Source organism: Schizophyllum commune, assembly GCF_000143185.2.
Source record: "Schizophyllum commune H4-8 unplaced genomic scaffold SCHCOscaffold_5, whole genome shotgun sequence".
NCBI lineage: Eukaryota > Fungi > Basidiomycota > Agaricomycetes > Agaricales > Schizophyllaceae > Schizophyllum > Schizophyllum commune.
The window spans coordinates 2,505,106-2,529,070 of NW_026089542.1; the positions used below are offsets into that span (position 1 = coordinate 2,505,106).

At 58.9% G+C, this 23,965-nt stretch overlaps 17 protein-coding genes across 17 annotated transcripts; 9 read left to right on the plus strand and 8 right to left on the minus strand.

Moving 5' to 3' along the window:
* Positions 1–3: 3 nt before the first annotated feature.
* Positions 4–520, plus strand: SCHCODRAFT_02700610 (uncharacterized protein; the record flags this gene model as incomplete). The annotated part of the gene is made up of 2 exons (XM_003036762.2): positions 4–398; positions 454–520. The coding sequence occupies 2 exons, from the start codon at positions 4–6 to the stop codon at positions 518–520; spliced, it is 462 nt and encodes a 153-aa protein (XP_003036808.1).
* On the minus strand, positions 468–1,460 carry SCHCODRAFT_02623594 (uncharacterized protein). Its single transcript, XM_003038113.2, has 6 exons — positions 1,368–1,460; positions 1,193–1,320; positions 996–1,139; positions 893–938; positions 704–836; positions 468–624 (listed from the first exon to the last, which is right to left on the minus strand). Exons 1-6 carry the CDS (start codon positions 1,413–1,415, stop codon positions 551–553), a joined length of 573 nt encoding a protein of 190 aa, XP_003038159.1. The 5' UTR covers positions 1,416–1,460; the 3' UTR covers positions 468–550.
* On the plus strand, positions 1,378–2,845 carry SCHCODRAFT_02623596 (uncharacterized protein). Its single transcript, XM_003036763.3, has 3 exons — positions 1,378–2,270; positions 2,339–2,484; positions 2,545–2,845. Exons 1-3 carry the CDS (start codon positions 1,571–1,573, stop codon positions 2,692–2,694), a joined length of 996 nt encoding a protein of 331 aa, XP_003036809.1. The 5' UTR covers positions 1,378–1,570; the 3' UTR covers positions 2,695–2,845.
* On the plus strand, positions 2,550–5,459 carry SCHCODRAFT_02268131 (uncharacterized protein). The gene is made up of 10 exons (XM_003036764.3): positions 2,550–3,238; positions 3,289–3,366; positions 3,420–3,792; positions 3,902–4,034; positions 4,195–4,272; positions 4,373–4,452; positions 4,503–4,610; positions 4,699–5,053; positions 5,105–5,221; positions 5,277–5,459. Exons 1-10 carry the CDS (start codon positions 2,806–2,808, stop codon positions 5,355–5,357), a joined length of 1,836 nt encoding a protein of 611 aa, XP_003036810.1. The 5' UTR covers positions 2,550–2,805; the 3' UTR covers positions 5,358–5,459.
* Positions 5,454–6,132, minus strand: SCHCODRAFT_02623603 (uncharacterized protein). The gene is made up of 5 exons (XM_050345186.1): positions 6,084–6,132; positions 5,939–6,023; positions 5,868–5,879; positions 5,777–5,812; positions 5,454–5,723 (listed from the first exon to the last, which is right to left on the minus strand). The coding sequence occupies exons 1-5, from the start codon at positions 6,098–6,100 to the stop codon at positions 5,688–5,690; spliced, it is 186 nt and encodes a 61-aa protein (XP_050200662.1). The 5' UTR covers positions 6,101–6,132; the 3' UTR covers positions 5,454–5,687.
* Positions 6,133–8,203: 2,071 nt separating this feature from the next.
* SCHCODRAFT_02623613 (MFS general substrate transporter) lies at positions 8,204–11,388 on the plus strand. Its single transcript, XM_050345187.1, has 20 exons — positions 8,204–8,652; positions 8,706–8,822; positions 8,880–8,939; positions 8,991–9,075; positions 9,147–9,157; positions 9,222–9,255; positions 9,314–9,349; positions 9,402–9,467; positions 9,522–9,543; positions 9,594–9,926; positions 9,977–10,012; positions 10,073–10,130; positions 10,192–10,214; positions 10,263–10,297; positions 10,350–10,524; positions 10,574–10,622; positions 10,680–10,798; positions 10,864–10,880; positions 10,928–11,083; positions 11,146–11,388. Exons 1-20 carry the CDS (start codon positions 8,439–8,441, stop codon positions 11,219–11,221), a joined length of 1,722 nt encoding a protein of 573 aa, XP_050200663.1. The 5' UTR covers positions 8,204–8,438; the 3' UTR covers positions 11,222–11,388.
* Positions 10,946–11,891, minus strand: SCHCODRAFT_02540117 (uncharacterized protein). The gene is made up of 3 exons (XM_050343607.1): positions 11,824–11,891; positions 11,146–11,774; positions 10,946–11,083 (listed from the first exon to the last, which is right to left on the minus strand). Exon 2 carries the CDS (start codon positions 11,464–11,466, stop codon positions 11,218–11,220), a length of 249 nt encoding a protein of 82 aa, XP_050200664.1. The 5' UTR covers positions 11,467–11,774; positions 11,824–11,891; the 3' UTR covers positions 10,946–11,083; positions 11,146–11,217.
* On the minus strand, positions 11,416–11,884 carry SCHCODRAFT_02623615 (uncharacterized protein). Its single transcript, XM_003038114.3, has 2 exons — positions 11,824–11,884; positions 11,416–11,774 (listed from the first exon to the last, which is right to left on the minus strand). The coding sequence occupies exon 2, from the start codon at positions 11,768–11,770 to the stop codon at positions 11,528–11,530; it is 243 nt and encodes an 80-aa protein (XP_003038160.1). The 5' UTR covers positions 11,771–11,774; positions 11,824–11,884; the 3' UTR covers positions 11,416–11,527.
* Positions 11,892–11,978: 87 nt separating the features above from the next.
* SCHCODRAFT_02747960 (mitochondrial 37S ribosomal protein MRP2) lies at positions 11,979–12,538 on the plus strand. Its single transcript, XM_003036766.2, has 2 exons — positions 11,979–12,251; positions 12,304–12,538. The coding sequence occupies exons 1-2, from the start codon at positions 12,000–12,002 to the stop codon at positions 12,364–12,366; spliced, it is 315 nt and encodes a 104-aa protein (XP_003036812.1). The 5' UTR covers positions 11,979–11,999; the 3' UTR covers positions 12,367–12,538.
* Positions 12,539–12,545: 7 nt separating this feature from the next.
* On the minus strand, positions 12,546–14,295 carry SCHCODRAFT_02500651 (uncharacterized protein; the record flags this gene model as incomplete). The annotated part of the gene is made up of 8 exons (XM_003038115.1): positions 12,546–12,666; positions 12,719–12,896; positions 12,945–13,033; positions 13,089–13,797; positions 13,846–13,927; positions 13,994–14,066; positions 14,142–14,206; positions 14,254–14,295. 8 exons carry the CDS (start codon positions 14,293–14,295, stop codon positions 12,546–12,548), a joined length of 1,359 nt encoding a protein of 452 aa, XP_003038161.1.
* Positions 14,296–14,528: 233 nt separating this feature from the next.
* Positions 14,529–15,459, plus strand: SCHCODRAFT_02268419 (uncharacterized protein). The gene is made up of 2 exons (XM_050342231.1): positions 14,529–15,407; positions 15,458–15,459. The coding sequence occupies exon 1, from the start codon at positions 14,604–14,606 to the stop codon at positions 15,213–15,215; it is 612 nt and encodes a 203-aa protein (XP_050200665.1). The 5' UTR covers positions 14,529–14,603; the 3' UTR covers positions 15,216–15,407; positions 15,458–15,459.
* On the plus strand, positions 15,291–16,005 carry SCHCODRAFT_01083565 (uncharacterized protein; the record flags this gene model as incomplete). Its single annotated transcript, XM_050340990.1, has 5 exons — positions 15,291–15,407; positions 15,458–15,598; positions 15,647–15,690; positions 15,741–15,810; positions 15,859–16,005. The coding sequence occupies 5 exons, from the start codon at positions 15,291–15,293 to the stop codon at positions 16,003–16,005; spliced, it is 519 nt and encodes a 172-aa protein (XP_050200666.1).
* On the minus strand, positions 15,758–16,413 carry SCHCODRAFT_02623624 (uncharacterized protein). The gene is made up of 4 exons (XM_050345188.1): positions 16,309–16,413; positions 16,160–16,252; positions 15,859–16,108; positions 15,758–15,810 (listed from the first exon to the last, which is right to left on the minus strand). Exons 1-3 carry the CDS (start codon positions 16,382–16,384, stop codon positions 16,086–16,088), a joined length of 192 nt encoding a protein of 63 aa, XP_050200667.1. The 5' UTR covers positions 16,385–16,413; the 3' UTR covers positions 15,758–15,810; positions 15,859–16,085.
* Positions 16,414–17,201: 788 nt separating this feature from the next.
* SCHCODRAFT_02623631 (uncharacterized protein) lies at positions 17,202–18,494 on the plus strand. Its single transcript, XM_003036767.3, has 3 exons — positions 17,202–17,566; positions 17,620–17,679; positions 17,730–18,494. Exons 1-3 carry the CDS (start codon positions 17,297–17,299, stop codon positions 18,177–18,179), a joined length of 780 nt encoding a protein of 259 aa, XP_003036813.1. The 5' UTR covers positions 17,202–17,296; the 3' UTR covers positions 18,180–18,494.
* Positions 18,495–18,838: 344 nt separating this feature from the next.
* On the minus strand, positions 18,839–20,230 carry SCHCODRAFT_02700622 (uncharacterized protein; the record flags this gene model as incomplete). Its single annotated transcript, XM_050346941.1, has 5 exons — positions 18,839–18,976; positions 19,035–19,301; positions 19,378–19,427; positions 19,524–19,679; positions 19,744–20,230. The coding sequence occupies 5 exons, from the start codon at positions 20,228–20,230 to the stop codon at positions 18,839–18,841; spliced, it is 1,098 nt and encodes a 365-aa protein (XP_050200668.1).
* Positions 20,231–20,335: 105 nt separating this feature from the next.
* SCHCODRAFT_02623635 (RNA-binding domain-containing protein) lies at positions 20,336–21,980 on the minus strand. Its single transcript, XM_003038118.2, has 4 exons — positions 21,812–21,980; positions 21,677–21,753; positions 21,292–21,619; positions 20,336–21,238 (listed from the first exon to the last, which is right to left on the minus strand). Exons 1-4 carry the CDS (start codon positions 21,899–21,901, stop codon positions 20,690–20,692), a joined length of 1,044 nt encoding a protein of 347 aa, XP_003038164.1. The 5' UTR covers positions 21,902–21,980; the 3' UTR covers positions 20,336–20,689.
* A 481-nt stretch (positions 21,981–22,461) lies between these two features.
* On the plus strand, positions 22,462–23,820 carry SCHCODRAFT_02667132 (uncharacterized protein; the record flags this gene model as incomplete). Its single annotated transcript, XM_003036768.2, has 5 exons — positions 22,462–22,932; positions 22,985–23,019; positions 23,071–23,217; positions 23,272–23,672; positions 23,726–23,820. The coding sequence occupies 5 exons, from the start codon at positions 22,462–22,464 to the stop codon at positions 23,818–23,820; spliced, it is 1,149 nt and encodes a 382-aa protein (XP_003036814.2).
* Positions 23,821–23,965: the final 145 nt, after the last annotated feature.

Here is a 23,965-nt window from a genome sequence, read left to right on the forward strand (position 1 = left end):
ATCATGCCCGGTCCGAGCGCCGGTACTGACGCGCACATTCTCGATCAGGAACTCGCGTACCTCGTTCCCCCAGCGGCTGGCACAGTTTGGCAGCGACTGGCACCCGTGCAGAGCAAGCTCCGAGGTCCACACGAGCACGCTGACGGCACAGACATGGCCGACGCCACTGCAGCAGCTCCTGACGCCGCCACCGCCCTCGACGCCGCGTCCGACTCGGTCTCTTTTTTCGCCAACATCCTCACCCCAGGCTCCTCCTTCCACCCGACCTTCCTCCTCATTGCCGATGCCGCCTTCCTGGGCCTCTTCTTCGTGCTTCTCGCCCTTCTCTTCGTAACAAAAAGCCTGCACTTCGCGGTACTGATCCTAGTAGAGGCCGGACTGTGGCTTAGCGTGAAATGGTGCGTGTACAGTGTCGTATAGATTTCATATCTGCGCGCTTACGCGGGCATGCAGGTTCGTGAATGAACTGAGGAAGACTGAGATGGAAGCCCGTGCTTCGGCTGAGAAGAAGGATACATGAGACTATGGGACACATCCCCCGCGCTTGATGTCACCGTCTGCCACGCTCCGTCTCCTCGTACCACTTTTTCGTCCGCTTTGCGCTCTCTTGTGCGATGGTGAATACTGGTGCGTGCGCGAGCCGAACATTGAAGGCAAGGGGAACTAATCAGCATCACCAGCGATACCCGTGAGGATGACTTACGGTCTCTCTCCGTGGCGTCCAGGCCCTCCCGAAAGCTCTGCGCCGCATTGCCCGACCCGCCCCCTCCAACGGGCCCGAGCGCGGCAAAGTGCTGTGCTTGGTCGATGATCTCGAGTAGTCGTTTATGGAACGTCTAAAGCCGCTAGCATGAACAAGCAGTCCCACCCCACGAGACCCAGCCGCACATACCCTCGTCAACATATCCGACATGTCCTTCCCTTGCTCTTCAATCAGTCTATGGGCAGCGCACGTCAGCGGGTTGGCGCGCGCGGCGCCACTGCATGCGACGTACATGTCCATGACGGTCTTCCCGAAGCTGTACCAGCTGCTTCCCGCTCCCACTAGCCCCGACAATCGCACGCTCTTCTCCTCAGCACTGAGTGCGTTCTTCACCTTTGGCCCGAATGCGGTGGGGATGGTGAAGTCGACCCATTCACTGCATTTAATGGCGTAATGAGCGTGCATTTGAGTGAGGTGGGCGCCACGCACGAGTAGATGAGGACATATGCAAGCCATATGGGTATCGCCACCTTGGCTCCCGCCTTGATATCCTTCGTGTTCCCGCCGCCCAGGTGCCCCATGTCGGGGATGTCGCGCCTGAAGGTGCATTGTATTTTCTGAGTGACGGGTGAGGGATGATTGACGCGTAACAGTCTCCGCGCACTTGATTTTCGGCGAGAATCGCGTCTATCGAGAAATAGTCTTCCTCCATTATTGTTCAGAAAGAGGTAATAGCGGCCCGTGCGGGGGATGGTGGCAAGAGACACGCGCGACTCAATAGACGCGTGGGGACGCGATGTGTGACGCGAAGCTGGCGGAAGGCGGGCCGTGTGACGCTTCGTGTTTTCCTCGCCGCCGTCATCGACTATGCTTGCTTGTCTTCGCCGAGCAGGATATACCGCCCTCCGTCAACGCCCGCGCACCCGCATCGTCGCCCCCTCTGCATTCCCTCGCTATGCGCGCCTCTATTCCGACCAGCCGGACCCCCTCGCGTCGCTCAAGCAGGGCTTCGCGCGCGAGCTCGGGCTCGTCCCAGAGCCAGAGTACGACGGCATCCCGCCCAAGCACAAGTTCCCGGGCATGACGCGCAAGCAGCTCGAGGAGTTCTGGCGGCACAAGGTCGAGAACCTGCCCGACCGCGGGCCGGACGAGAACTACACCTTTGACGACCTGAAGCAGCTCGACCTCCTCGAGGAGGACGTCGAGACGATCCGGAACATGCCCGAGGACATGCCCCCCGAGCAGCTCGACGACTTCCTGCGGCAGGCAATCGAGGGCGCGCTCATGCGGGACATCGAGGAGCTGTTTGGCGACGTGGAGCCGCTGAACAAGCTCCGGGCGGAGGCGGATAAGCTCGCGCCGGAGCAGCAGGAAGAGCTGTACGGGTGGGTGAGCGAGGAGCTGCAGAAGAAGCTGGCGGGGATGGACCCGGAGACGCAGGCGCTGATCAACGCGAACGCGGCGCGGCAGCTGCAGTGGGGGGAGGTCACCGAGGCGGCGAGCAGGGACCCCGGCATTCAGGCGGCATTGGAGGAGTTCTGGGCGGTAGCGCGTGAGGTGACAGGTGGTGCGTGGCAATACGTCGTCTGACAATGGGCTTGATGTGCTGATGTGCCTCTCCTCCCGGTCCCCCAGTCAAGGAAGAGGACACCGTCGGAGGCCGCTTCAACCCCACGCCCGAGCAGACGATGCGCATGCTCGCCAACTCGGCGATCGACGACGCGATGAACAAGGTCATGGACGCGTTCAAGGACCAGGGCGTCGACCTCCCCTCGAACATGGTGAGGCTTAGCGCCGGACTAACCGCGGTCGCGCCAAGGCTGACTGAATGCCCTGATCAGGTGATGTCTCAGGCGATGCGGGAGGCGGTGGAGGAGGTGCGGCAGGAGGAGGGGGAGGGGGATGGCCAGGAGGAGCGGCCCGGGGACGCGCCGTCATCGACGGACAACCCGGGGGACGCGCAGCCGGGCGGGAAGGTGCCCTCGCCGTAGACGGCGACATCTCGCCATCACGTGGGCGCGTCCGATCGCGTCTCCTTCTTGCTTCCTTCTCTCATCTCATCTCACTGTCAACTAATACGGGCTACAAATACATCTTGCTTAATGAACCTCGACGTCTCGAACACTCGCGAACCGTCGACAGCTGCTGCGGGCTCGTCGACCTCGCCGTCGACACAACCGCAGACTGCGCCCGAACTTCCCCTTCCAAAGACTGCTTTTTACTCGGTAGAGTACCCCGGCTACGTGCAGGACTCGTCTGTTCCGACCGCTGTGCGCGCACTTGGGGGCGCACAAGCTCTGGATACCGCCTTCAAACGCGCGATCGGCAAGCAAGAGTCTCTAGTTGAACTCAAACTCCAGCCCGACAATCCCTTCGCGCACCCTGTCGCCGGCGAGGTCGTGCAAACGAACAATCTGCTGCTCAAGGTGACCAAACGCAAACGCGTCCGGCGTAATGGCGTACCGCTGGCTCAGCCCGAGTGGGAGTACAAGGCGGAGATAGCTGGTGTGGTACCAAGGACGGTGCGGTTCCGGGGTATGTGCAGCGCCTGAGAGGATATACTTTTTGCTGAGCTATACGATCAGGCATGGCGGACTACCAGTACCAGCCAGACACAAATGATCCTATATCTCGTCTCCGTGTCGCGATGGACAAAATGGACGGTGCGTGTCACGCTGCCTCTTATTTGCATGCCGCTCAAGCATACTTCCCCCAGTCGAGGCTCTCTTCTCGTATCGCGTCCCCAAAGAAGATGGCAGCCCAATCACACCAGCCCCTTCATCAACTCAACCGCCTACACCCTCTCGCCCCGCTCCGCCAACCTCAGCCACACCTCGCGCGCCTCTCCCCCTTCCGCCCCCGCACGACATCCCGCTTGACCCCGCACTCGCATTTCCCCTCGATCCCCAACTCGCCGCACAGACCCCCTCGCGCCGCAACAGTGCGCTGCCCGGCAGCTCCCAGTCGTTCAATCTCGACGTCGAAATGGCAGCGCCGGATTCCGAACTGCCGGAATCTTCCCCAGCGAGCGGCCTGCGCATGTTCCCCCCGCCGTTGTTCAGTCGGCAGGCGATTCCGTTGATGTATAAGTGCGTTTGTTTTTTTGTTAGCGTCCGTTTTTTTGTTAGCGTCTTCTGGCATCCGCTCGAATGTAAGCGCGCGGTTCTGGTGGTATTTGATGCTGACCGCTTCGCGCAGCCTAAAAGCCAACCCCTCGTCCATCGTGTCCACTACCGTGGATGAGATGACTGGCGAGGAGAAGAAAAGGCTTGTCAACCGCTTCCGCTGGAAAGGATACGGTCCGGCGACCATCATGTTCACGGATGCGAATGTGAGTGTAATAGCGCTTGAGCAGGCGTTGGTCTGTACGTTCAGTAAGCCTCGGGCGATACTCCCGCAGGCCTTGAATGGTGCCAAGGATACCTTGAGCGGTGCTCAGCAGGCCTCGGATGGTGCTCATACGATCTACAACGGTGCTAAACAATCCACAGGTCCCCGACAAACCACCCGCCGTGGTGGAAGAGGCGCGCAGTACCGTCAACCAGGATCTGCTCGCTCGTGTTGCGGCGGTGAGTTTTGACCCTTCGTACCGTTGCGCGACTCCTTATAGCGTTCTGTCAACGTACTCTCCATACGTCTCTCCGAACCAAAGACTGATCAATCTCGCAGCAATTCGAACAACGCAAAGTCTGGACGCGACTCTCGCTGTACAACCAGTTCAGCCCCGCGGAAGCGCGCGAGATACACAAGTTCGTTTCATCTGTGGTGTACAATCCATGGTACTCACCAGCCTGAACAGCTCAAAACTTCTTCTTCCTCTGACCTGCTACGTCTTCCAAGACGGCCCCTTCCGGGACACCCTCGTCAAGTTTAGCTACGATCCTCGCAAGGATATCAATGGGCGGTTGTACGTGCCTTCCCTTCTCACAGCTCCCTTCTTCCCTTCGTGTTCCTCCTCCCCTCACGCATCTCATAACCCACTAACGCCCACCCAGCTTCCAGCGCTTCTACTTCCGCAACGCCAACCACCCCATCGTGCGCCCCTCCGTCACCGCCCGGCGCGCAGATCGCAGCACGTCCATCGCGCGCCTCGACGCGGAGGCGGACTCGCCTGACCGCAGGCGCTCGCATATATTCGACGGGAAGACCATCGCGAAGGAGACCGCGGCGTTCCAGCTGTGCGATATCGAGGACCCGATGCTGAAAGGCATGATCGAGGACGCGGAGGAGCTGAGGGAGGTGTGCGATGACCGGGACGGGTGGTATACGACGCACGCGCTGGAGAGGATCAAGATGGTGCTGAGGCACAAGTTCTTCTCGTTGTTGGAGGGGCATGTGGCGTCGGATGAGGTGGGTTTGAATTACTTCACATCCAGGGTTGCTTGCTGATGATTGTTGAAGGAATGCTGGGCCCTGCTCGAGAAGTCGGAGGGACACGCGTCCTACGAAACGCGCTACGTCAAGAGGCACGGCAAGCACAACATGGCCAAGGGCGCGATGCGGCCAGAGGATGCGGCGGTGGGTTGCTTTGGCGCAGTCCCCACTCTGACGAGGCTCATGCAAGAACGTACAGGCCATGCGCTTGCGCGCGATCCTGGACAAGAATGCGAAGGAGTTCCAAGAGCAGTTCAGGCAAGGACAATCGCTCGGATAAAGAAAATGAAGCGCAATGTCGTATACCTCTTGTACTGATGAGCCTGTTGACGTATATCGCGCGTGAAGACAGCGTTCACGATTCGCACACGGTAGTGGATCTTCGAGCGACTCGCTCGCTTGCTCAAGTGCTTTGAGGAGAACAGGCGAAGACTGGGAGCTGCTGGACGCTCGTGGTGCAGTTTTTGGCATGTACATTCGAAAGCATGATGACTGCATATGCATATGGATACATAGCGAGGGGCCCTGCGCTCTCCTGCGCAGGAAGTAGTGTATGACCGCCTCATCGGCTCATCGTGAGGGATGAAGGGAAAGAGTGAGCCGGCAGAGATCATGATGCTGCTTTCTGCTCCAGCCGGGCTTTCCTCTGTTAACGACAGTCAGTAAACTGTTCGTACTGGAGTGGGATGGCCAACGCACCGAGCCCGTAGCCGCGTAGCGCATGTTGCGGCGGAACTGCAGACACGTCGATCAGTACACCAAACTTGCCCTCCTCATCGTTCAATCGTACCTTGGCGTCAACCTATCAGATCGCGCGTCAGCATTCACTTTCGTCCACTATCCCGAACAAGAGCAACTCACGCCACGCATCGACCGAGTGCTGTGGGTCTGGGGCCGCTTGATACCGTTACGGTGGGCCTTCTTGTTCTGGTTGTGGTTGGTATGGCTGCAAAGCGCGCGCGATCAGCATTCCCTCCTCCCACAGCGGTCGAGCACGCCAGCGCACTTCTTTGACTTGGCCATTGCGACGTCGACGAGGGTTCCGTGGGCTGGAGCTCGCTGGGGTGCCCGATGTGGCGTTGGTGGGCGGGCGCGAAAGGCGTCACGTGCGCGCAACTGTACAGCGCTCGGCTCGTTCCGAAAGTCGAATCGGTAACGTGACTTTATGTCCCGGACCTCACGGTATACGCTCTCCCCGGTGAATGGGGGTCGCCTGCAGAGCCTTACGCACTCAGAATTTCGCATAAACTTTTCCTATGTGCGCGCAGGAACACTGAATATGTACATCTTTCCGGCATTGGACAGAGGCCTCCGACAGACGCGGTCCGACCATACCGCAAGCTGCCACCGCTGCCCTCGTTCTGTCTTCCTTCACCGCTCGGCGATGGTAATTTAGCCTGTGTGCGAGGCATCGAGCCCACCACATGCACACGCGCGCTGAGCTCGCTTCGCGCTTCCGACCCTGCCGGTCCTTTTTCGCGGGGTGTACGCCCATCATTGTGCGTGGGTGACTCACGCTGAGCGAGCTCGCGGGCCTGCAGGACGCCGTTAACCCAGTAAGGGCGCCTCAATACCGCGCTGCGTGCCACCCATCCCGACGACCGCGCAAGAGCACACCGGGGCCGGGCGCTCTGAAAACGTCCGGGCCGACTGAAGGCCGCTTGTCAGGCTCTTGCTGCACTGTACGAGCCACGCGCCGCGAATGGCTCGAGGGTCGGCGTTTCCCGTTGACGTGCGCCCATACAGTTCCCCAGCAGCTGGCATTCTCCCGCAGAAAGATGCGCGAGAAGCGCGAGGTAGGAGAAAACGTTCACGGTCAAGGGATCCCTTTCACCGCCCAAAGTTGACGAGTAGCCCTCAACCTGCGACAGGTCGGCACTCCGGAAGCATACGATGGGTCGTAGAAGAGGAGGATACAATTGAAAGGAATGTATGGCCTCAGTCACGAGTGGATCTTTAGCAGGAGGCCAGGATCGACCGAATCCCATTGTGCTCTATCGAGAAGGTAAGGGACGGAGGCAATTCAGTAGGGGCGCGAGAGATAGGCGGTAAGATGGCCTAGAAATGCGTCACCCGAGCCTACGAGCAAGCTACAAAGGTCGCCTGGATGTGCGCATCGTCCGGTACCTCACGTGAAGTTGATATTCCTCGAAGCATCGCTAGCAACCCCGATAGGCACCCTAGCTCGCGTCCGCTTCACTAGGCCTTGCGCGCCGCGAGATTGGTTGCCGAGCACGAAGGCGAGGCGGCCTTGGGACGAAGGGAGCGGGATGTTGGTATCTGCAGAGAAGAGCTAGCCCCTAGATTCCGGGCACGGTGCGATCTTCTCGCGCGCTCGATTAGCCTGAGAAGGCGACCTTCCCGTGAGCGTATCTGCGGGCCTCCTGATCTCTGCACAAAGTCAATCTTGCACGCGGGCCTGATAGCACGGCCGAGCGATCAGAGTGCGCCGGATAGCGTGCCGCCGGCGTGGGATGAAGGATGAGTAGGTTGTATCTGGGTGAGTAGCCGGCACGCGCGATAGCAGGCGGCGGGCGCGGCGGGGCCAGGGCGGGTCGGGATGGAGAGGCGCGTCTGGTCGTCCAGAGTGCGAAGCAGAGGTGCGGAGCCGGAGCGACCGACGCCGCAGAAGGGGGACCGTTCCAGTACAGGACCTCAGAAGCAAGGCGTCTGCGAGGATCGTAGGGTGGTTCTCCTCATGATGGGGGCTCAACATTCATGGTGGGGAGGGAGGGTGGTGTGTTTCTATAACCTCCGCGCGAAGAGCTATACGACGCAGTAAGCAACTACCGGTTCATAAGAGAGCTGCAACGCGCGTCACTCACAAGCCCTTGAATGACCAGCAGGCTAGCGACTCGTGCGAGAGAACCAGCTCCCTCGTGGACCATCTCTTCTCAGCGAGTCTGATGTACTTCTCGTACTTTGACGTGTCCACCGGATCGCACGCCGGTGAGGGTGACGACAATGTTGACTTTGCATTCCCAGAGGTACAGAAAAGCGGAGGAAAAAGCTGGCAGTATTCCGCGACCATCCTAGCAGCCAAGAACGACGAATAGGCGCCAGAGGATGAGCGTTGAGAGGAGGTGAGGACGCCGACGGCGACTGGCCGGAAGGACGGGACAATCTGGGATCTTATCTCCATTGGCAATTGGGCCGAATCCCGACGAATGCGGACGGTTACTTATGACACAAGTTAGGCCTGCGAAGATGCAAGATTCACTGCGATCTCAGCGAGCATAAGCCTTGCCTTCGCGCCTCTGCCTGACCCTACTCCGCGCCGGAATCGCCGCTGCGAAATCCGTATAAAAGGCGCCCAGCGCGAACGTCGTCGGACTCGAACCTCCGCCCCCTGACGCTGCTCATGACCGTCGCCCCAGACTCGTACACGGACGAGTCCCGCCCGCTCCTCGACCAGCGTCCGCCCTCCTACCACTCCGCCTCCGATGTGGACAGCGAGGCGACATTAGATGGCGACGACGCGTCCTCTCCACCTCTCATCAACGCAAAGTCCAAGAGTGAAATAGTTTGGATCCTCGCCGGCTTATGGTCCGCCGTCTTCTTGGGAGCCCTTGACGGCACGTACCTTCCTCATCGGATCCTTCGTTCCCCTCCCTTAATCCGAATACAGGAACCATTGTAGCAACACTCCTGACGCCTATAGGCAGTCAGTTCAACAGGTCCAACCAGTCCTCATACATTGGCACCTCATATCTCCTCTCCGTCTGCTGCTTCACGCCACTCTATGGTGCGTGCGCGCGGGATATCCGTTTCGTCCTCATCCGACTCGGTCTTTTCTACGCAGGGCGCTTGTCTGATATCCTTGGGCGCAAGGGCGCAATGCTGCTCGCGCTTACGCTTTTTGGTACGTCCTACCGCCTGAACCGCACCCACGCTGCGCTCACTCGCGCGGAAGGCGTCGGAACGGCGTGCTGTGGCATCGCACCATCCATGAACACGCTGCTAGCCGCACGAGCAGTAGCGGGCATGGGGGGCGGCGGGTGAGAGTCTGCCACCATTTCCTAACTCGTCGGACATCAACGCTCACAGCCTGCCTCTCCTCCCCTTCCAGGGTCATGACCGGTACGCTGCGCTCATCTCGCACGCTTATATCAGTGTGCTGAACCGCCCGCTATGTTATCTGCAGTTTCAAGTGTCACGGTGACGGACCTTATACCATTGTGAGTCCCAGCATGTGTCATAGCCGGCATTCTGGAAAGGCTGACCCGCTGGGCGCAGGAAGCAGCGCGGGCTTTATCAGGGCATGGCAAACATGTACGCGCTCCTGATCTTCCGATAGGGAAGGGCAGGCTGACGTTGGAACCAGACTTTTTGGTATGGGCGCCGGTTTAGGCGGACCGCTCGGTGGGTGGATCAACGACAATCTGGGATGGTGAGCGCTGCTGCCGGCCTGCGCACGAGATCTCAGCTAACGTCCAATGGTCAGGCGCGCCGCCTTTCTCCTGCAGGTAAATCATCGTAATTTCCGCTATTCGAGGAGGCTTACAGGAATGCCTAGATCCCAATCCTCATCTTCAGCTTCGTATTGGTCGCCTGGAAGGTCAACATCGTGCTGCCCTCCGAGGTCCAGAGCCTGCCGCTCAAGGAAAAACTACTGCGAATCGATTTCGGCGGCTCAATAACGTTGGTTATCATGGTTGGCAGTCTTCTACTAGGCTTCAGCCTGAAGACGACGGAAGAGATGCCGTGGTCCTCGCCCCTCATCGTCGGCCTCTTTGTGACGAGCGCTGTATTCGCAGTAGCCTTCCTCGCGGTAGAAAAATACTGGGCGCATTCTCCGGTCATGCCGCTTCGCCTGCTAAAGCAGCGTACGGCGCTCGCAGTCTCCTTGGTTGGTATCGGTATCTCCTACTGCGCGCGTGTCTTCTGACCCATCTGCAGAACAACCTTGTGTCTAGCATGGCCGCATTTTCTATGGCACGTCTCAGCGGCGTTCTCGTTATCGCTTGCAGCTGACTTGCTTGTCTTGATGATCAGCTGTACAACGTGCCTCTGTACTTTTCTGCCGTGCGCCTGCAGTCCGCGGCCAGCGCAGGTGAGTCAAGGATACTCATACCTCTTCGCACAGTCTAATCGACTGTTGATTCATTACCTAGGCCTTCATCTCCTACCGCATTCAGTAAGTGGCTTCGCGCCGGTGTAGCGTGCTGCGAACTCATGTCTGCAGGTGGCACTCAGTACGGGGAGCGTGTTTGCCGGCTGGTGAGCAGTCAAACGAGCTCATTTCCGTGGTGATGCTTAGGCTTTTCTTCAGGGTCATGAGGAAGACCGGAAAGCTGTACACCTTGACCTTGGTGTCCTCCCTGCTCACCGTCCTCGCGAACGTCCTTGTCGTCTTATGGACGGACAAGACGTCGGCATTCCACCTGTGGTTCGACATCGTACCGCAGGGCTTTGGCATGGCTAGCTCGATTACGAGCACGCTGATTGTATGTTCACCTCGCCGACGTTGCCCCATTTACTGATATTATTTCCTAGGCCATGATTGCCGGCGTTTACAAGGAGGATATGGCTGTAGCGACTGGAAGTACGCATCTTTCGCATGCTTTCACCGAACGCCCTGCTGATCTGACCCCCAATCAAGTTACCTACCTCTTCAGAACGACCGGCCAGGTCCTCGGCGTTAGCTTAAGCGGTGCCATCCTGCAAGCCGTCCTCTTATCCCAATTGCGGCACCGTATAACAGGGCCCAACGCGGCCGAGGTGCGTCACTATGCTTTTAGGTTCGCCGCAGACCACTTGCTGACCACCATCTTTCCTTTTCGCAGATAATTTACGAAATCAGGTATGCGGACCCATCGATGGACACCGAATGCTCACTCAGCGCCTCAGACACTCGATAGCTACCATCCGGGACCTCGATCCTCTGACGAAGGAGGCCGCTGTGAGGTCGTACGGCGACGCCTTACGCGTCGTCTTCGTCTTCCAGCTGGTGATGTGCATCATCGCTTTCTTGAGCTGCGTCCCGATCCAGGAGAACGCCCTACCGTGAGTCGCCGCATTTCGGTACGATTGAGCGCGACCGCAGGAGACTGACGCTCCGTTCCCAGCGGAACGCACGAGGAGCAGGAACAACACTATCGGAATCAAAGGGAGCAGGAGGAGAGGGACGGCCATGACGCTTAACGCGTGCAGAGTAACTCACTTATTGAATGTCCCCCCATGTGTATATTACTACCGTTCGCACCCACCAGCACATCGCAGCAATACATACTATACCATGGACCTCCGTAGACGAGGACACACTGTGTCAATAGAATCAGACTTAACCTTACCAGTGTCCTCCTAAGCGCAGACCGCTTATTGGCTGTCCGATTGTTCGGTGGGAGTGGGGATTCCGTCGTTCGCAGTGTAGCGTTACATACACGCATGCATCGCGCAGTATGTTATATTATTCTCCAGAGCTATGTCCGGTGAGATAGAAGTATGGTGCTAGACATTCTGCCCGGGGATCTTCTCCTCGATCCATTTCCGCGTGGGCCGCTTGTGGATGACGGCGCGGCCTGAGGGGAAGGTGTCCGCGTCCGCGTAGCGCCTCTGGCCGTCAGCGCCGACGGGGCATGGGAGGATGCTGCTCGCGGCGACGGTGACGATCGTCCCAAAGAATGTGGCCCCGAAGAGGGAGGATATGAAGCTGCGGCGCTGCGTGAATCGGATTGCGCGCGCTAAGGACATGCTCCTGGGGTGCGGGTCAGTACTGGGGACTCGAGGGCCAGCTTATCACGCACTCATCGCCTTTGCCTCGGTGCAGAGGTGCTCAAGCCGTGAGGGTTATGAACAAGGTGCGTGAAGGACTGCCCCTTCCGGAACTGGGCGATCGGCCCGGCCTGTTTGATCCTGCGAGGCCGAGTTCGCGCTCGTCAATTACCTCCCACCACCAACCGTCACCGTCACCCCTACCCTCATGCCGCCCCCCAAGCCCAACGTGCGCGTCCTCCGGGACATGAAGGCGCGCCAGGGCGCCAAGGATAACGAGGTCGCGCGCCGCGCCTACCTCTACATCTCGCGCAACCAGCTGCTCCCGCCTGCGGTCCGCCACCAGGCCCAGCTGCAGCTCAACACCTACGGCCGCTACACGCGCCCGACCACGGTCAAGAACCGCTGCGTAGAGACGGGGAGAGGGAGGGGTATCATCAGCGACTTTGGACTCTGCCGAGTGCGTTTTACTACTCGCGGCCTTGAAAAATGGTTCTGACTTCTCCCCTTAGTTCCAATTCCGCTTGAAGGCTTTGCGGGGCGAGCTTAACGGCGTCAAGAAGGCTTGTTGGTAGTCGGACCACATCCACATATCCTATTTGGCTTTATAGAAGTCCCGTTATAGCGCGGATGCAACTCGCACCTCCCGCTGCCTGCACACGATCAGACCATGTCGCGTCAGCGACAAGAAACCATATAATGCACCTCCTCCATTCATAAAGCATAAATAACCATGAAGACCTATACAATTACTCTATGATGCCGAGCCACCCGGGCTCCCTTCTCCTGCGAGGTCATCCATAGACAACTCGGGGTCTCCTCTCTCCCTCCTCCAGCGGTTGGCTACAGCCAGTGTGGCAGGATCCGTCAAATAGCTGCGAGATTCGTTGAGAAAAGGAGCAGCAAAAGGAAAGCCGGAGCACGTACTAGTACTGCCGCAGCCATTTCTCGCCGACCTCCCAGTTGTTGTGGGCAAGAACGTCGTCTCCGTGGATAGTGACAGCATTACGATAGTCGAGCAAGCAGTCGACCAGGTCGAACTTGCCGCGCAGCAATATCATGCGGTCGCGCAATTCAGGATGAAGGACTCGGTCAATGACGCTCTCTGTAGATGGATGAGTATGGCATCCTCGATGAAGAAAAGAAAGCCTACCATGGGGTACGGTCCTCTGCACGAGGGTCGGGCGAAGCGAGGAGGGGAGGCAGTACTGGCCATTACGCTTGTAATTATCCAAGTGATAGCTGATTGGCAACGGGTCAGCACGGAACACAGGATCTACAGGACTGATAGACCCACTGTATAAGCTTATACGCCTCATTCTTGTTGGGATCATCATCGTCCTCTGCGGCATCCGGGGAGAGCTGGCTTGACGCAGTCTGCAAGCGACTGGCGGGGGTGGCGTGCTGGACGGAGGGTGTCGTATTGGTGTTAGGCGGCGAGAAGGAGGGCATGGGCAGGGACGGGTCGATGTTCATAGACATATAGTGCTGGTTGTAGTTGGATAGGGGCGGACCACCTCCTATAGGTGTGGTGGACGAGCCCTGCATACCGAACATGGGGGAAGTACCGGGGCCGCGCATAAGGTCGGGGAAGAGGTTGTTATTGCCGGACTGAGGGGAAGGACGAGAGCCTGAAGCGCTGTATAGACCATTCCCGGAAAGACCGCTGTCCATAGGCATCATCATGGGAGGGAAGCCCCCGCCGACGATCTTCTCCGCGCCACCCGTGGACGAGATGGAGTCCGCCTTTGCGCGCTTGTTCGCGCCACCATCGTCGTCCATAGACCGCTTCTGCCCCGCCGAAGCGGAGCCGCCGGCTTCTTGAGCCTGCTTCTTGCGCCGCTGGTAGCCCTCGTACGCGGTGTCCGTCTCCCCTCGATTGATGAAGTTGTTGAACTCGGCCATGTCCCAGCCGATCTTGGGAAGCAGGCCACCCGCGCCATCGCCTATGAAGGTCGCCAGACTGCGAATGAGCCCCCGCAGCGTCTGATTCTCCTGCATGAGGTCTGCGCAGGGTTAGCTACACCGCCTCGGGGAGTACGCTGTGCACGCACCCTTGAGCATGTTGCGCATCTCGCCGAGAGCCTCATCCTTCGTGCCCGAGAGGATCTCCACGCGCGCCTCGAGATCGCGTATCTGGAGGAAGAGGGGAAAAACACGCGTTCAGAACATATGCTCGCACGGGACGGACGAGGGGCGTACTCGCTGCTGTTTCCTCAGACGGAACTCGCGCTGGGCGATCCTGTTCTGGTCGCGTCGCGCCGCCTGCGAGCCACTGGGAGCGTAATCTCGTTAGGCTCATCCATGACGGGAGTGCGGTCAAGTGGCTGACAAGGGGCGGATTACTCACTTTGGGTTCTTTTTTCGACCGGGTTTGTTGGGCTGGTTGGACAGAGACTCGTTGTCCGAGTCCCGCTGCAAGCTCGTCAGTCGCAATTCTGCACACCAAACGCCCTGCGTACGTCGAGATCCTGCGACTCGCTGCGCGCTCTGCTGTCGGGCATTGTGATCAGTCAACAAGAGTGTGTCACGGCATTCCGATGGCGGCGGCCACCGGCACTTATGCACGTGAGCGGAACCAGATTGCACGTGATGTTCAACATTCTGACCTTGACCAGCACCCACAACGTTGCTCGCGAGACAATGCGTGCGTGGCGCGGTAAGTACCACAATCCATCTACGAGCTGTCGATTATCTGGATACGGGGCCTTCATCTCGTGGCGCAAGTCCTATCGCGGCCTTAGCCCCATCAAGTCCGGCTCGATAGCCTCCCGAGAAACACCTGGCTCTTTCCTCTCTGTCTGCCCGCTCCATGGCGTCAAATCTTGCGCCGCAATTTGTAGCGATGACCTCGGAACCATACCTGCTGCTTTCCTTCCTGCGTGGATTTTCTCAGTCTCCTGTGCTCTTTTCCTCGTTATCTGGCATTCTCCGCTCGGCTAAGTCGATCTCTTTCTGCCACCGGTCGCCAGAAGGGATTCTCGAACTCGGCACCTGCTACGAACAACTCACTGTCCAGTGCGCAATCGATATGGCGCGCATTCGCGCGTGCCACATGCCCCGTGCCGACCTGATTTCTGCCCGGCAAGCAGCAGACGTCCTCCTGCGGGCAGCGCCTAGAACGCGGAGGCTTTTCTCCTCCATTCTCCCAGAGGTTACTTCCGCAAACCTTATGATCGCGTGTCGGCGCCTCGCAACGGCCAATCCCGCTGCCTTTGGCCTGCTGAATAGCATCCTTAAAGTTAAGAGAGGGGAGACAATGCACAGCTGGCGTCATCGCGAGATCGCTCTCATCGATTGCGTTCGCCTCTGTGTGGTCGACTTGGACCGGGCTACTGGCTGCCTGGCACGATGCGCCGACGTATCTCTTGGAGACATGAGGGATAACATATCACCCTCGGTAACGGGAGGCCAGCATCGGTAATAAGGCGACGACGGCACTTGCTCTGCACATACCGCTTGCTAAACCCTGCATCCTCTGCTCGTTCCTCCGCTAGACATGCCTGATTCGTTGTCTATCCATCTGCGCTTCGCCTTCTCTACCTCGTCAAATTCCGACATGCGGACGCTGCAGGTGTATTCGCAAGAGAATGGCCAAGAGACCGAATTATACAAGGTGGGTCTGCGTCGTTTGCCTCAAAGTTGCGCCAACCCCCACTTGTGCAGTTCTACCACCCGATAACTGGCCTGTCTATCGGCTTGACAACCGTGCAAAGGAGGAATCCCAATACTGAAATTTACGAGACGGCTTGCGAGATCGAATGGAAGAATGAGACGAATGCCACCGTCTCATTCGGGGTCGAGCAGGTACGTCCCGGTTGCCACCCACCGAACATCGACTCATCCTAACCCTAGGTCAACCTCCGCGACTTGCGCAAGCCAAAGAAGAACAGCAGCCAGTGAGTCGCGCCCTTGACTGTGCGCTTACCAAGCCAACGCATTCGCCTAGATCAAGAAGATTTAAAGCCGGTGGCTCAGAGTACAAGTGGAAGGTTGCAGAGAATAACAAGGATTTATTCGTGAGTACTACGACGCGCTACCTGAAACCTATGTCGAACCTCTTGCAGTGCGTAGACACGAGAGGCAAGACGCTCGCGGAGTGGAATGAAGAGCAGCAATCCTTGAAGGTGGCCAAGCGGCTGGAGGGAGTCCTCGATCGCGTGGTCGTGACATGCCTCTTGAACCTCTGGATGAAGCGAAAGGGCGATTGGTGATGCTGATATGCATGTAGTTGCGGTGATGAGAAGTATATCTCGGCGCGGGGAAGTATGATTCCCCAATAATATAGCGACGATCATCGCGCTTCGAATTGTACCACTAGACAGATGTTAGGCATGTTTTCGGCGTGTCTAAGGCATAACCACGCACTTCTCTTCGTGCGCTTCTTGTACATGATGCGATGTCCGCATTCTCTACACCGAATTGGCTCACGCGCCTTGATCGTGGTCTCCGTGCCGCAATCTGGTCGTCGCGTTCGTTAGCACGCACGCTCCCTTGGCGACAACCTCAGCACGCACCTGCGCAGAGATACGCCATATCCTCCTTCGGGGGCGCCTGCGACATGAAGCCCCCACCCTGACCACCACCAGACATGTACCCGCCGCCGCCTTGCTGATTGTTCATGCTTGTCGAGAACAAGGGAAAATGATGCTTGCCCGTGTTTGGCAGTTCATTATGCTGGAATGTCACGCGTGACTGCTCAATTATAATGCCCGCGGGTCGATCGAGGCGTCGTTGCGCGTTGCCACCCGCCGTCAAGCGCAGCCACCGTTCCATTATCGTTCATCAACTCAATTTTCTGAATGCCCAGCACTCCACCTTCACGAGCGAAGAGGTCGTGATTGAGACAGCTGGCTGACACCCATGTTCGTCGCGCAGCGGCTCCCGCTGTCCTGTACCTTGTGCACTTGGTTACCTCTTCCCGCGGTCGTCCAGCGATCCCCATAGATTCCCCGCTTATTGTGGCAACGCACATCCCCATATCTGTCGATATGGCATAGGTGTTTATAGAAGCTGGGAAAGTTCGTTTCTAGGATTGCTGCAGAGCCAGTGACAGCGTCCCCCGGCTGACTGGGCGGTTGCCTTGGCGCAGGGAAAGGTACAGGCGCTGACATTCACTGCGCCCACAGTCGTGCGATCGACAATGCGCAGGCGCCGGTCCCTCGCCTTCTCCCCGATACAATTGTCCGAAGCTCATCGACACGGCCCTCGACACCCCCGTCAGGGCGCAGCAGCAGGGCCCATTTTACAGGGCGGTGCAGAATTTCATCTTCTATCCGCCGCATGCGGCTACTTTGAAGGGCATCACCCGTGCCGAGCAACATCGAGATCAGCAACAGCACAGTCCCCTTGCCGACCGCAACGACACTTTTATATAAAGCCCTTCGATGGCCCCAGCAGGTGGCTAGCCCGCGTCGCGTCGCTCCAATGCGTTTCTAGGGCGTCTCAAGTGCTTTATAGACGTGTCGCGTCGCCGTCCACAGCCTTCACCTTCTGCTGCCATACATGGACAGCGGTAGCACTCCCCTCCCTTCCTTCGTCGAGCTGATGGCTACGCTGGGGCTGGACTCGAAGCAGCCCTGTTCGCCTTCCTCACGACAGCATACACGGTCCTCGTCTGAGTCCATGTCGTCCCCTATTCCTGCGATCATGGCCGCCACTCCCCCCTCTCCTACGAGGGCGGCGCCGACAAAGGCGAAGTCGACACCCTCGCTGCGCGAGGCTAGCTCCCTACGCAGCAAGAACACACGCTTCGCGCCATATGAATCGCCGACGGTGAGTTCCCCGCCACCCACCGCAACACCGGAGATACTGATCAGCGATCGCAGACCACAACTAGACGCCTGAATTCGTCGTCGCCCGAGTTGGAGGCACGCCAGCCACTGCGGGTATGTGCATACGACCGATCGCATCCTACCTCTGCTCACAGTCAATTTAGCTGCGCAGACACGCAGGGAATGGCAATCTGACTGTGCACGTCCACGGACCTCACGACTCCCCACCTCGGCTGACGGCAAGCACGCCGATCTCCAGCTACGTCCGGCGAAAGACGCCCACCTCCCCAGCGTTCCGGCGGACTCCTACCCCCGGCCTCTCACCGATGGGTTCGATGACACTGCCCACACTCCCGCCCTTCTTCCCGTCATCACCGAGCTCCGTCGACTCGCTCCCAATTACGCCCAAGTCGGCGAAGGAGGGCGAGGCGATGCAGTCCCTGCACACCGTATCCGACGCGCTCACAAAGCCCGCGCTCGATGCCAATAACGTGGAGACAGTCGCCGCACCCCCGCGGCGCATCTACCCGACCGGCATCCGCATCTCGACGCCGCCCTACGCGCTGGACCACCACGCCGAACCGCATACCCGCCGCCGCATCCCCTCAGCATAGGCTCTCCATTGTCCATAGTATCCCCGCGGCGCCCGCTACCGCCGCTGTCATCTTGTTTGTCCCCCGTTCGTGTACTATAGCCAGCTGTTTTGGATAGCCTCCGTGCGTTGTATTATCATCTGTGCTCTTGACAATCGAGTTGACTGTCTGATATCTGACATAGCTGTCGCTCGTTTGCGCGCTCGCGTTCCCTGGTCCAAATTATCCTCATCTCTCAAGTAATCATCTCCACGCTCCTTTCGTCTCCATCACGCTCCTTTTGCCTCCACGCTCGCTTTACCCCACACTCATTTAGTCGCCATCCCCTCTCGCTGCACTTGAGATATTGTCTCTGTCAACAATCTTGCTATCGTAGACTTCGCTACTGTGTCAAAAGCATACACTGAAATGTCCCTTCATCTGGGGGGCGCTTCTCGTCAACCTCACCCGTCTGTGCGTGGCGATGGCACTAAGATACTGACCTACGCCTCTCGACATCCCGTCCGTCCTGAACATTGTGACAGAGCAGACTCAACGGGTATGAGTGAACTGTCATCCTGAACGTTAGCGGCGGCGTTCAGTATGCGCATTACATTGCTTGCGACTGAGCTACAGCCATCGTTGAGTGCCTCAATACGTGTTCTCGACATTGGGCGATGGAAGACCGTACCAGAACAAGATCAATCGTGGTCATCCTCGCTCGGCCCTGGACAGTTCTTCGCCATATCCTCTTCATCGTCGTACTGCGTGCCACAAAATAGGCAGTACGAGTATCTGTCTCGCAGGTAGCTGAGTACGAGATACAAGCGGTCGGCAGCCTGCAACATTGTATCCTCAGCATTCATACACGAAACTCTCTCTAGAGCGCAAGCTCACCGGCAATCGCAGAAACTGACACGCCTCCTCAAGCGTAGACTGCTCGAATTCGGGTACAGCAGCGGCCTTCCCCTCATCTTCGTCCTCCGCTTTCAGAGGGCGTAAGCGGTCCTTGTGCATCTGCCTGCGCAAGCGGCCCTCAATGTCATCGTCTCGCCGCGGATCGCGAGGTAAGGGCATCGTGAATGTGGTCTGCTGCTCCAGCGCGTCGATAAGACCAGGAGGAAAGGTGTCCCGGTCCTCGGGGTCTAGCCAGAGGACGTTGTACTGCGCGAAGGCGGTTAGTGAGGCAGACAAGAGTTGGGCAGACAAAGTAGGGGATAAACAAGCGGAAGTTACACACCTTCTTGCCGTCCTTCTCGTCAAGGTTATAGCAAGTGCGCTGCGCGCCCTCTGCGGGAGGTAGCGGTTAGCAGATATACATCTTAGTGTCAGGGAGTGGAGGAAGAGAGGCGAAGACGATGTGCAGAGAGATGAAGTCATACGTACTGAGCTGGCCGTGCGCTCGCCTCTCGAGGTACTCCTGCCTGGCCCGGTCCCGGAAGTCGACGTGCTTCGTCTCGTCGGCCATCTTCGCCATCTTGGCTATCATCTCCGTCGAGGTCGGTGACGGAGGCCGCCTCTTCACCCCGATGCCAACCTTCCCTGTGAGGCGAGTGAACTAGGTTTGGCACTCCGTCAAAAGAGAGCATCGAGACTGCTAACTCACCAGACCACTCATTTATCGCTATAGGATTGATAAGATGCCTCGACGTAGTCGCCGCCGATGCAGAAGGAGAGCGCGTCCTTGTTGACGACTCTGCTTTCTGCTCTTCTTCCACCTTCTCTTCATCCTCCTCCTCCTGCCTCCCCAACGACTGGCCCGGCTTAAACCCCATCTTCATCATCATCGCCAGCGCCTTATTCCCCGCTGGCGCATTCCCTTCCTCCGTCGCTTTTCCTTGCTCCTCCTCCGCCCTTGCCTCCTCTACCGCCCTCGCTTCCTCCGCCGCGCGCTCGAACAGGCTCTTGCTCAGCCCCTCCTCGCGCGCCTGCTGCTCAAGCTGCCTGCGCGACTTCTTCCTGTTCTGCACGTTGCGCTCATGCGCGCGCTTCTCCGCTTCCTTGCGGCGCTGCGAGTACGTCTGGGGCTTCTCAGGTGCGGAGGCAGCGAGGAGGAACTTGTCGGATAGGTAATCGTCCTCTTCGTCTGACATGGTGGGGAGCAAGCGAGGTTTATGGCTACATCATTCTGCGCGCTACGACGTATGCGACGGCCTCGAACGACGCGAAACGCGTCCTCGCGCGCTCACTCACGCAGATTCCTTGTACTCCAGACCAATTTATTCCAGTAAAGAGTGAGAATAGCAGCATACATTAGCATCATCAGGGTGTCGTTATGGTCATCGACACGAAGTAATTAACGAACTAAAGGGGACGGCTTCAGACCGCTATATGGACTGGAGCAGTGAAGTGTAACAGAGTCCATGGACCGTTAGGAATTTCTGCATAAGAACCGGCATATATAGGCCCATGGACCGTGAGGGAGACGAACGTACGAAACACGAATCACTGCCACAAAAGCGATACATACTTAACTGAACGCAGTCGAGGAGTGGGGAGGTGAGCGGGTGAGATGACCAGTAACGGGGGCGGATGGGGGGAGGTGAGTCGCTTTATGCGGCAACGGGAGCGGCCTCAGCAGCGGGGGCCGGGGCGGCGGCGGCAGGAGCAGGGGCAGCCTGAGCGGGAGCGTCTTCGGCCTTGGTGGCACCCTCGGCCTTGCCCTCGCCCTCCGAGTCGGACTGGGGGCTGTTGACGGCGACCTTGATAGCGATGGCGCGGCCACCGACTTCCTTGCCTTGGAGGGTCTCGATCGCCTTCTTCTGCTCCTCCTCGCTGCCGACGTCGACAAAGCCGTAGCCCTTGCTCTTGCGGGGCTTGCCCCACCGGCGGCGGACGATGCGCGCGCTGACGACCTTGATGCCAGCTTCGGTGAAGAGGGCAGAGAGGCCGGCGTCGTCGACGTTGAAGCCGAGGTTCGCGACGAAGAGCATGGTCTTGGACGGCTCGCCGACGGGGTCCTCGCCCGCGGGGCGAGGAGGGCGTGGCGCCTTCTTCTTCTTGGCCTTCTCCTTCTTGGGGGCCGCCGCGTCGCCAGACGCAGCAGCCTCGCCAGCAGGAGCGCCCTCGGCGGCCTCGCCGTTCGCGGCCTTAGCCTTCTTCTGCGGGCGATCGTCAGATATGAAGATTAGCGGGCACGAGGCAGGGGACGTACGGCCTTCTTCTTCTTCTTCTTGGGCTTGGAAGCATCGCCCTCGGCAGCAGGCTCGCCCTCAGCTTTCTCGCCGTTGGCCTCGGCCTCCGAGACCTCCCCGGGGACAGCCTTGCTGCCACGCCTGCCGGTTCGCCTCTTGGCCTTGCGCTCCTTCTTCTCCTTCTCCTTCTCCTCCGCGGGCTTGGCCAGCTCGACAATTACTTCGCGGCCCTCGAGGTCTTTCTTGTTAAGAGCCTCGACGGCTTTTTGCGCCGTTTCTTGAGTGCCAAAAGCGACGAACCCGTAGCCGGCAGAGCGCGAGCCGCGCTGGATAACCTGCACGGACAGGCTGGATTATAATCGATTAGTTTGTGTCGCGAGACAAGAGACGACGGTGGCAACGCACATGTCGCTCTGAAACGGCGCAAAGAACGTCTTCAGCCCCTCATCCGTGATTGAATACGCGAGGTTGCCAACGAAGACCTGGAGAGGGAGGACTGTGAGCGCCAGAAAACGCGTCGAAAACGCGGAAAAAGCGCACCTTGAAGTTCGGGGTCTCCGGGGCCTTGTTTTCCTCGGTAACAGGAGGCGCGCCGTTTTCGGTGACCGGGGCGGCGGGGGCGTCAGACATGATGTTAGGATGAGCGGTTGAGGTGGATGGACGGATGAACTGTGCTGAACTCTGACTGGACTATCGTGAAAAGAGAGTTGCCGTCCACGACACTCAATTCCGCCTTTTGGGTGCATCGCCCCAGCCAAACAAACAACAGCTGACATAATCCTTTGTCGATGCGACGGTTGCCAAGCAGAGCGTGGACGAGAGCCAGGTACGCGTTCGAGACTGGGTGCGCGATGTCGGCGCAGGCCCGACTGCGCCCCCCTCGCTGCGCAACATACCATAGTATATATACTACGCCTATCGAGTACACTAGCACAATGTACGCCCCGACTTACCCCCAAGCTCACCCGTTGCCGCGCCCCGCAACCTCCTCTTCTGCACCTCATGGCGCCAGCGCGGGCATCAGTCCCCTTCCAGCTGTCGGGCCGCTTTAGGAAACCCTACAAAAACCGCAACCGCGCCCGCATTTTCCTCTTTTCTTCCCCACCACCGGGATTCTCTCCACCGTCCTCGACGACTCCCTCACGCTCGTTAACACCCTTCCTTCTCACTCCGCGTCGCCCACCGCAATAATGTCGGCTACCAAATTGCTCAACCTTCTCGCCCTCTCCACGCTCGCCGTGTTGCTATGCTCGCAGGGCGCGATGCCCGCGAACGCGCTCTCGGCCGACCACAACGTCGCCGCCCGCAACGCCCTCGGCGGTCACGGCCAGATGATCAGGAAGCGCCGCAACGACACCCACTCCAAGCGCCAGTGCCGCCAGCGCGACAACGCCAAGGACGGCAACGTCAAGCTCGCCAGCTCCAGCAGCGAGGCCCCCGCCGAGACGTCCTCTACCGACGCGCCCTCGTCCACCGACTGGACGCCCACCTCTACCTCTGACGCGTCGCAGTCCACCTCGTCGGACAACAACGGCGGTGACAGCGGTAGCAACAGCGGCAGTGGTAGCGGCAGCGGCTCCTCCGGCTCCAACAACGGCGGCAGCACTGTCAGCGCGCCCGGCGGCGGCAAGGTGGGCTTCTGCTGGGGTGGTAGCCCCGATGTACGTGTTCTCGCCTTCTCTCCCCCGCTCTGCCCGCTCACTGGACGTACAGGAGCTCGCCAACTTCGTTACCGGCAAGACCAAATAGTGCGCTCCACTTCCATCCGCGGAGATTGTTATCTCACATGCTACCTCTAGCTTCTACAACTGGAGCGCCAGCATTCCTTCCAATGTCCGCGACCTCGGCCTTTCGCCCATGGTTCAGCTCTGGGGCTACAAGAACGTCGATGAGTTCGAGCAGAACGTCAAGCAAGGCTACGCCGACTGGATTTTGGGCATGAACGAGTACGTCCCGATCGTCGACCACCTGACCGCGTATACTGATTAGATGCTGCTTAGGCCTAACGAAGTCGGCCAGTCCAACATGTCGCCTGAGGAGGCCGTCAAGCTCTGGCAGGAGCACATCCAGCCGAAGAAGGACCTCGGCTACAAGCTCGTCTCCCCGGCCACCTCTGGCAACCCCGCCGGCAAGGAGTGGATGCAGAAGTTCTACGACCAGTGCCAGGGCTGCACGTTCGATGCCCAGGCCGTCCACTGGTACGATATCAACGCCCAGGACTTCATTGACTACGTCACCGACTACCACGACCGCTTCGGCCACCCCGTCTTCGTCACCGAGTTCGCCGACCAGAACTTCAACGGTGGTGCGCAGGCCAGCATGGACGACATCTGGGCGTTCAAGGCTGCCGTCACTCCCTTCCTCGAGAACACCGACTGGGTCCTCGGCTACTTCCCCTTCGGTAGGCATACATCTTTGCTGTCGTGACGTCCACGTACTCATACTTCTCCCAAGGTTTCATGCACGACATGGTCAACGTCAACTACGACAACCAGCTCATGGGTGGCGACGGGAAGCCCACCGCGCTTGGCGCCTCGTACATCAACTAACCGACTTCCCGGCCCGCGGTGTATACCTATCCGCGCACCCTGGGAACACATACCCCACGTAGCGCTCTCTCGTTCGCCGTCCCTGGCGGTCGGTGTGACTCTCATAGCGACTGTCATGGCCCATAGCGGCTGTCATGGACCCTAC

Coding starts and splice junctions, on each gene's coding strand:
- SCHCODRAFT_02540117 (XM_050343607.1), bottom strand. CDS start 11,466: ATGCGTGTATGTAACGCTACACTGCGAACGACGGAATCCCCACTCCCA.
- SCHCODRAFT_02747960 (XM_003036766.2), top strand. CDS start 12,000: ATGCCGCCCCCCAAGCCCAACGTGCGCGTCCTCCGGGACATGAAGGCG. Junction 12,252..12,303: donor GCGACTTTGGACTCTGCCGA/GTGCGTTTTACT, acceptor TTCTCCCCTTAG/TTCCAATTCCGCTTGAAGGC.
- SCHCODRAFT_02623596 (XM_003036763.3), top strand. CDS start 1,571: ATGCTTGCTTGTCTTCGCCGAGCAGGATATACCGCCCTCCGTCAACGC. Junction 2,271..2,338: donor AGCGCGTGAGGTGACAGGTG/GTGCGTGGCAAT, acceptor CCGGTCCCCCAG/TCAAGGAAGAGGACACCGTC. Junction 2,485..2,544: donor TCGACCTCCCCTCGAACATG/GTGAGGCTTAGC, acceptor TGCCCTGATCAG/GTGATGTCTCAGGCGATGCG.
- SCHCODRAFT_02623615 (XM_003038114.3), bottom strand. CDS start 11,770: ATGTCCTTAGCGCGCGCAATCCGATTCACGCAGCGCCGCAGCTTCATA.
- SCHCODRAFT_02623594 (XM_003038113.2), bottom strand. CDS start 1,415: ATGGAGGAAGACTATTTCTCGATAGACGCGATTCTCGCCGAAAATCAA. Junction 837..892: donor TGTCGGATATGTTGACGAGG/GTATGTGCGGCT, acceptor TAGCGGCTTTAG/ACGTTCCATAAACGACTACT. Junction 625..703: donor GGACGCCACGGAGAGAGACC/GTAAGTCATCCT, acceptor CGCACGCACCAG/TATTCACCATCGCACAAGAG.
- SCHCODRAFT_02623631 (XM_003036767.3), top strand. CDS start 17,297: ATGGACAGCGGTAGCACTCCCCTCCCTTCCTTCGTCGAGCTGATGGCT. Junction 17,567..17,619: donor CGCCATATGAATCGCCGACG/GTGAGTTCCCCG, acceptor CAGCGATCGCAG/ACCACAACTAGACGCCTGAA. Junction 17,680..17,729: donor AGGCACGCCAGCCACTGCGG/GTATGTGCATAC, acceptor CAGTCAATTTAG/CTGCGCAGACACGCAGGGAA.
- SCHCODRAFT_02623635 (XM_003038118.2), bottom strand. CDS start 21,901: ATGTCTGACGCCCCCGCCGCCCCGGTCACCGAAAACGGCGCGCCTCCT. Junction 21,620..21,676: donor GCGCCGTTTCAGAGCGACAT/GTGCGTTGCCAC, acceptor ATTATAATCCAG/CCTGTCCGTGCAGGTTATCC. Junction 21,239..21,291: donor AGAAGAAGAAGAAGAAGGCC/GTACGTCCCCTG, acceptor GATCGCCCGCAG/AAGAAGGCTAAGGCCGCGAA.
- SCHCODRAFT_02623613 (XM_050345187.1), top strand. CDS start 8,439: ATGACCGTCGCCCCAGACTCGTACACGGACGAGTCCCGCCCGCTCCTC. Junction 9,927..9,976: donor CGGCGCTCGCAGTCTCCTTG/GTTGGTATCGGT, acceptor ACCCATCTGCAG/AACAACCTTGTGTCTAGCAT. Junction 10,131..10,191: donor GCAGTCCGCGGCCAGCGCAG/GTGAGTCAAGGA, acceptor TTCATTACCTAG/GCCTTCATCTCCTACCGCAT.
- SCHCODRAFT_02268131 (XM_003036764.3), top strand. CDS start 2,806: ATGAACCTCGACGTCTCGAACACTCGCGAACCGTCGACAGCTGCTGCG. Junction 4,611..4,698: donor AAGGATATCAATGGGCGGTT/GTACGTGCCTTC, acceptor ACGCCCACCCAG/CTTCCAGCGCTTCTACTTCC. Junction 5,222..5,276: donor TGCGGCCAGAGGATGCGGCG/GTGGGTTGCTTT, acceptor AAGAACGTACAG/GCCATGCGCTTGCGCGCGAT.
- SCHCODRAFT_02623603 (XM_050345186.1), bottom strand. Junction 5,724..5,776: donor GCTACGCGGCTACGGGCTCG/GTGCGTTGGCCA, acceptor TGTCGTTAACAG/AGGAAAGCCCGGCTGGAGCA.
- SCHCODRAFT_02268419 (XM_050342231.1), top strand. CDS start 14,604: ATGGCGTCAAATCTTGCGCCGCAATTTGTAGCGATGACCTCGGAACCA.
- SCHCODRAFT_02623624 (XM_050345188.1), bottom strand. CDS start 16,384: ATGTCTGGTGGTGGTCAGGGTGGGGGCTTCATGTCGCAGGCGCCCCCG. Junction 16,253..16,308: donor TATGGCGTATCTCTGCGCAG/GTGCGTGCTGAG, acceptor CGCGACGACCAG/ATTGCGGCACGGAGACCACG. Junction 16,109..16,159: donor CAAGAAGCGCACGAAGAGAA/GTGCGTGGTTAT, acceptor ACATCTGTCTAG/TGGTACAATTCGAAGCGCGA.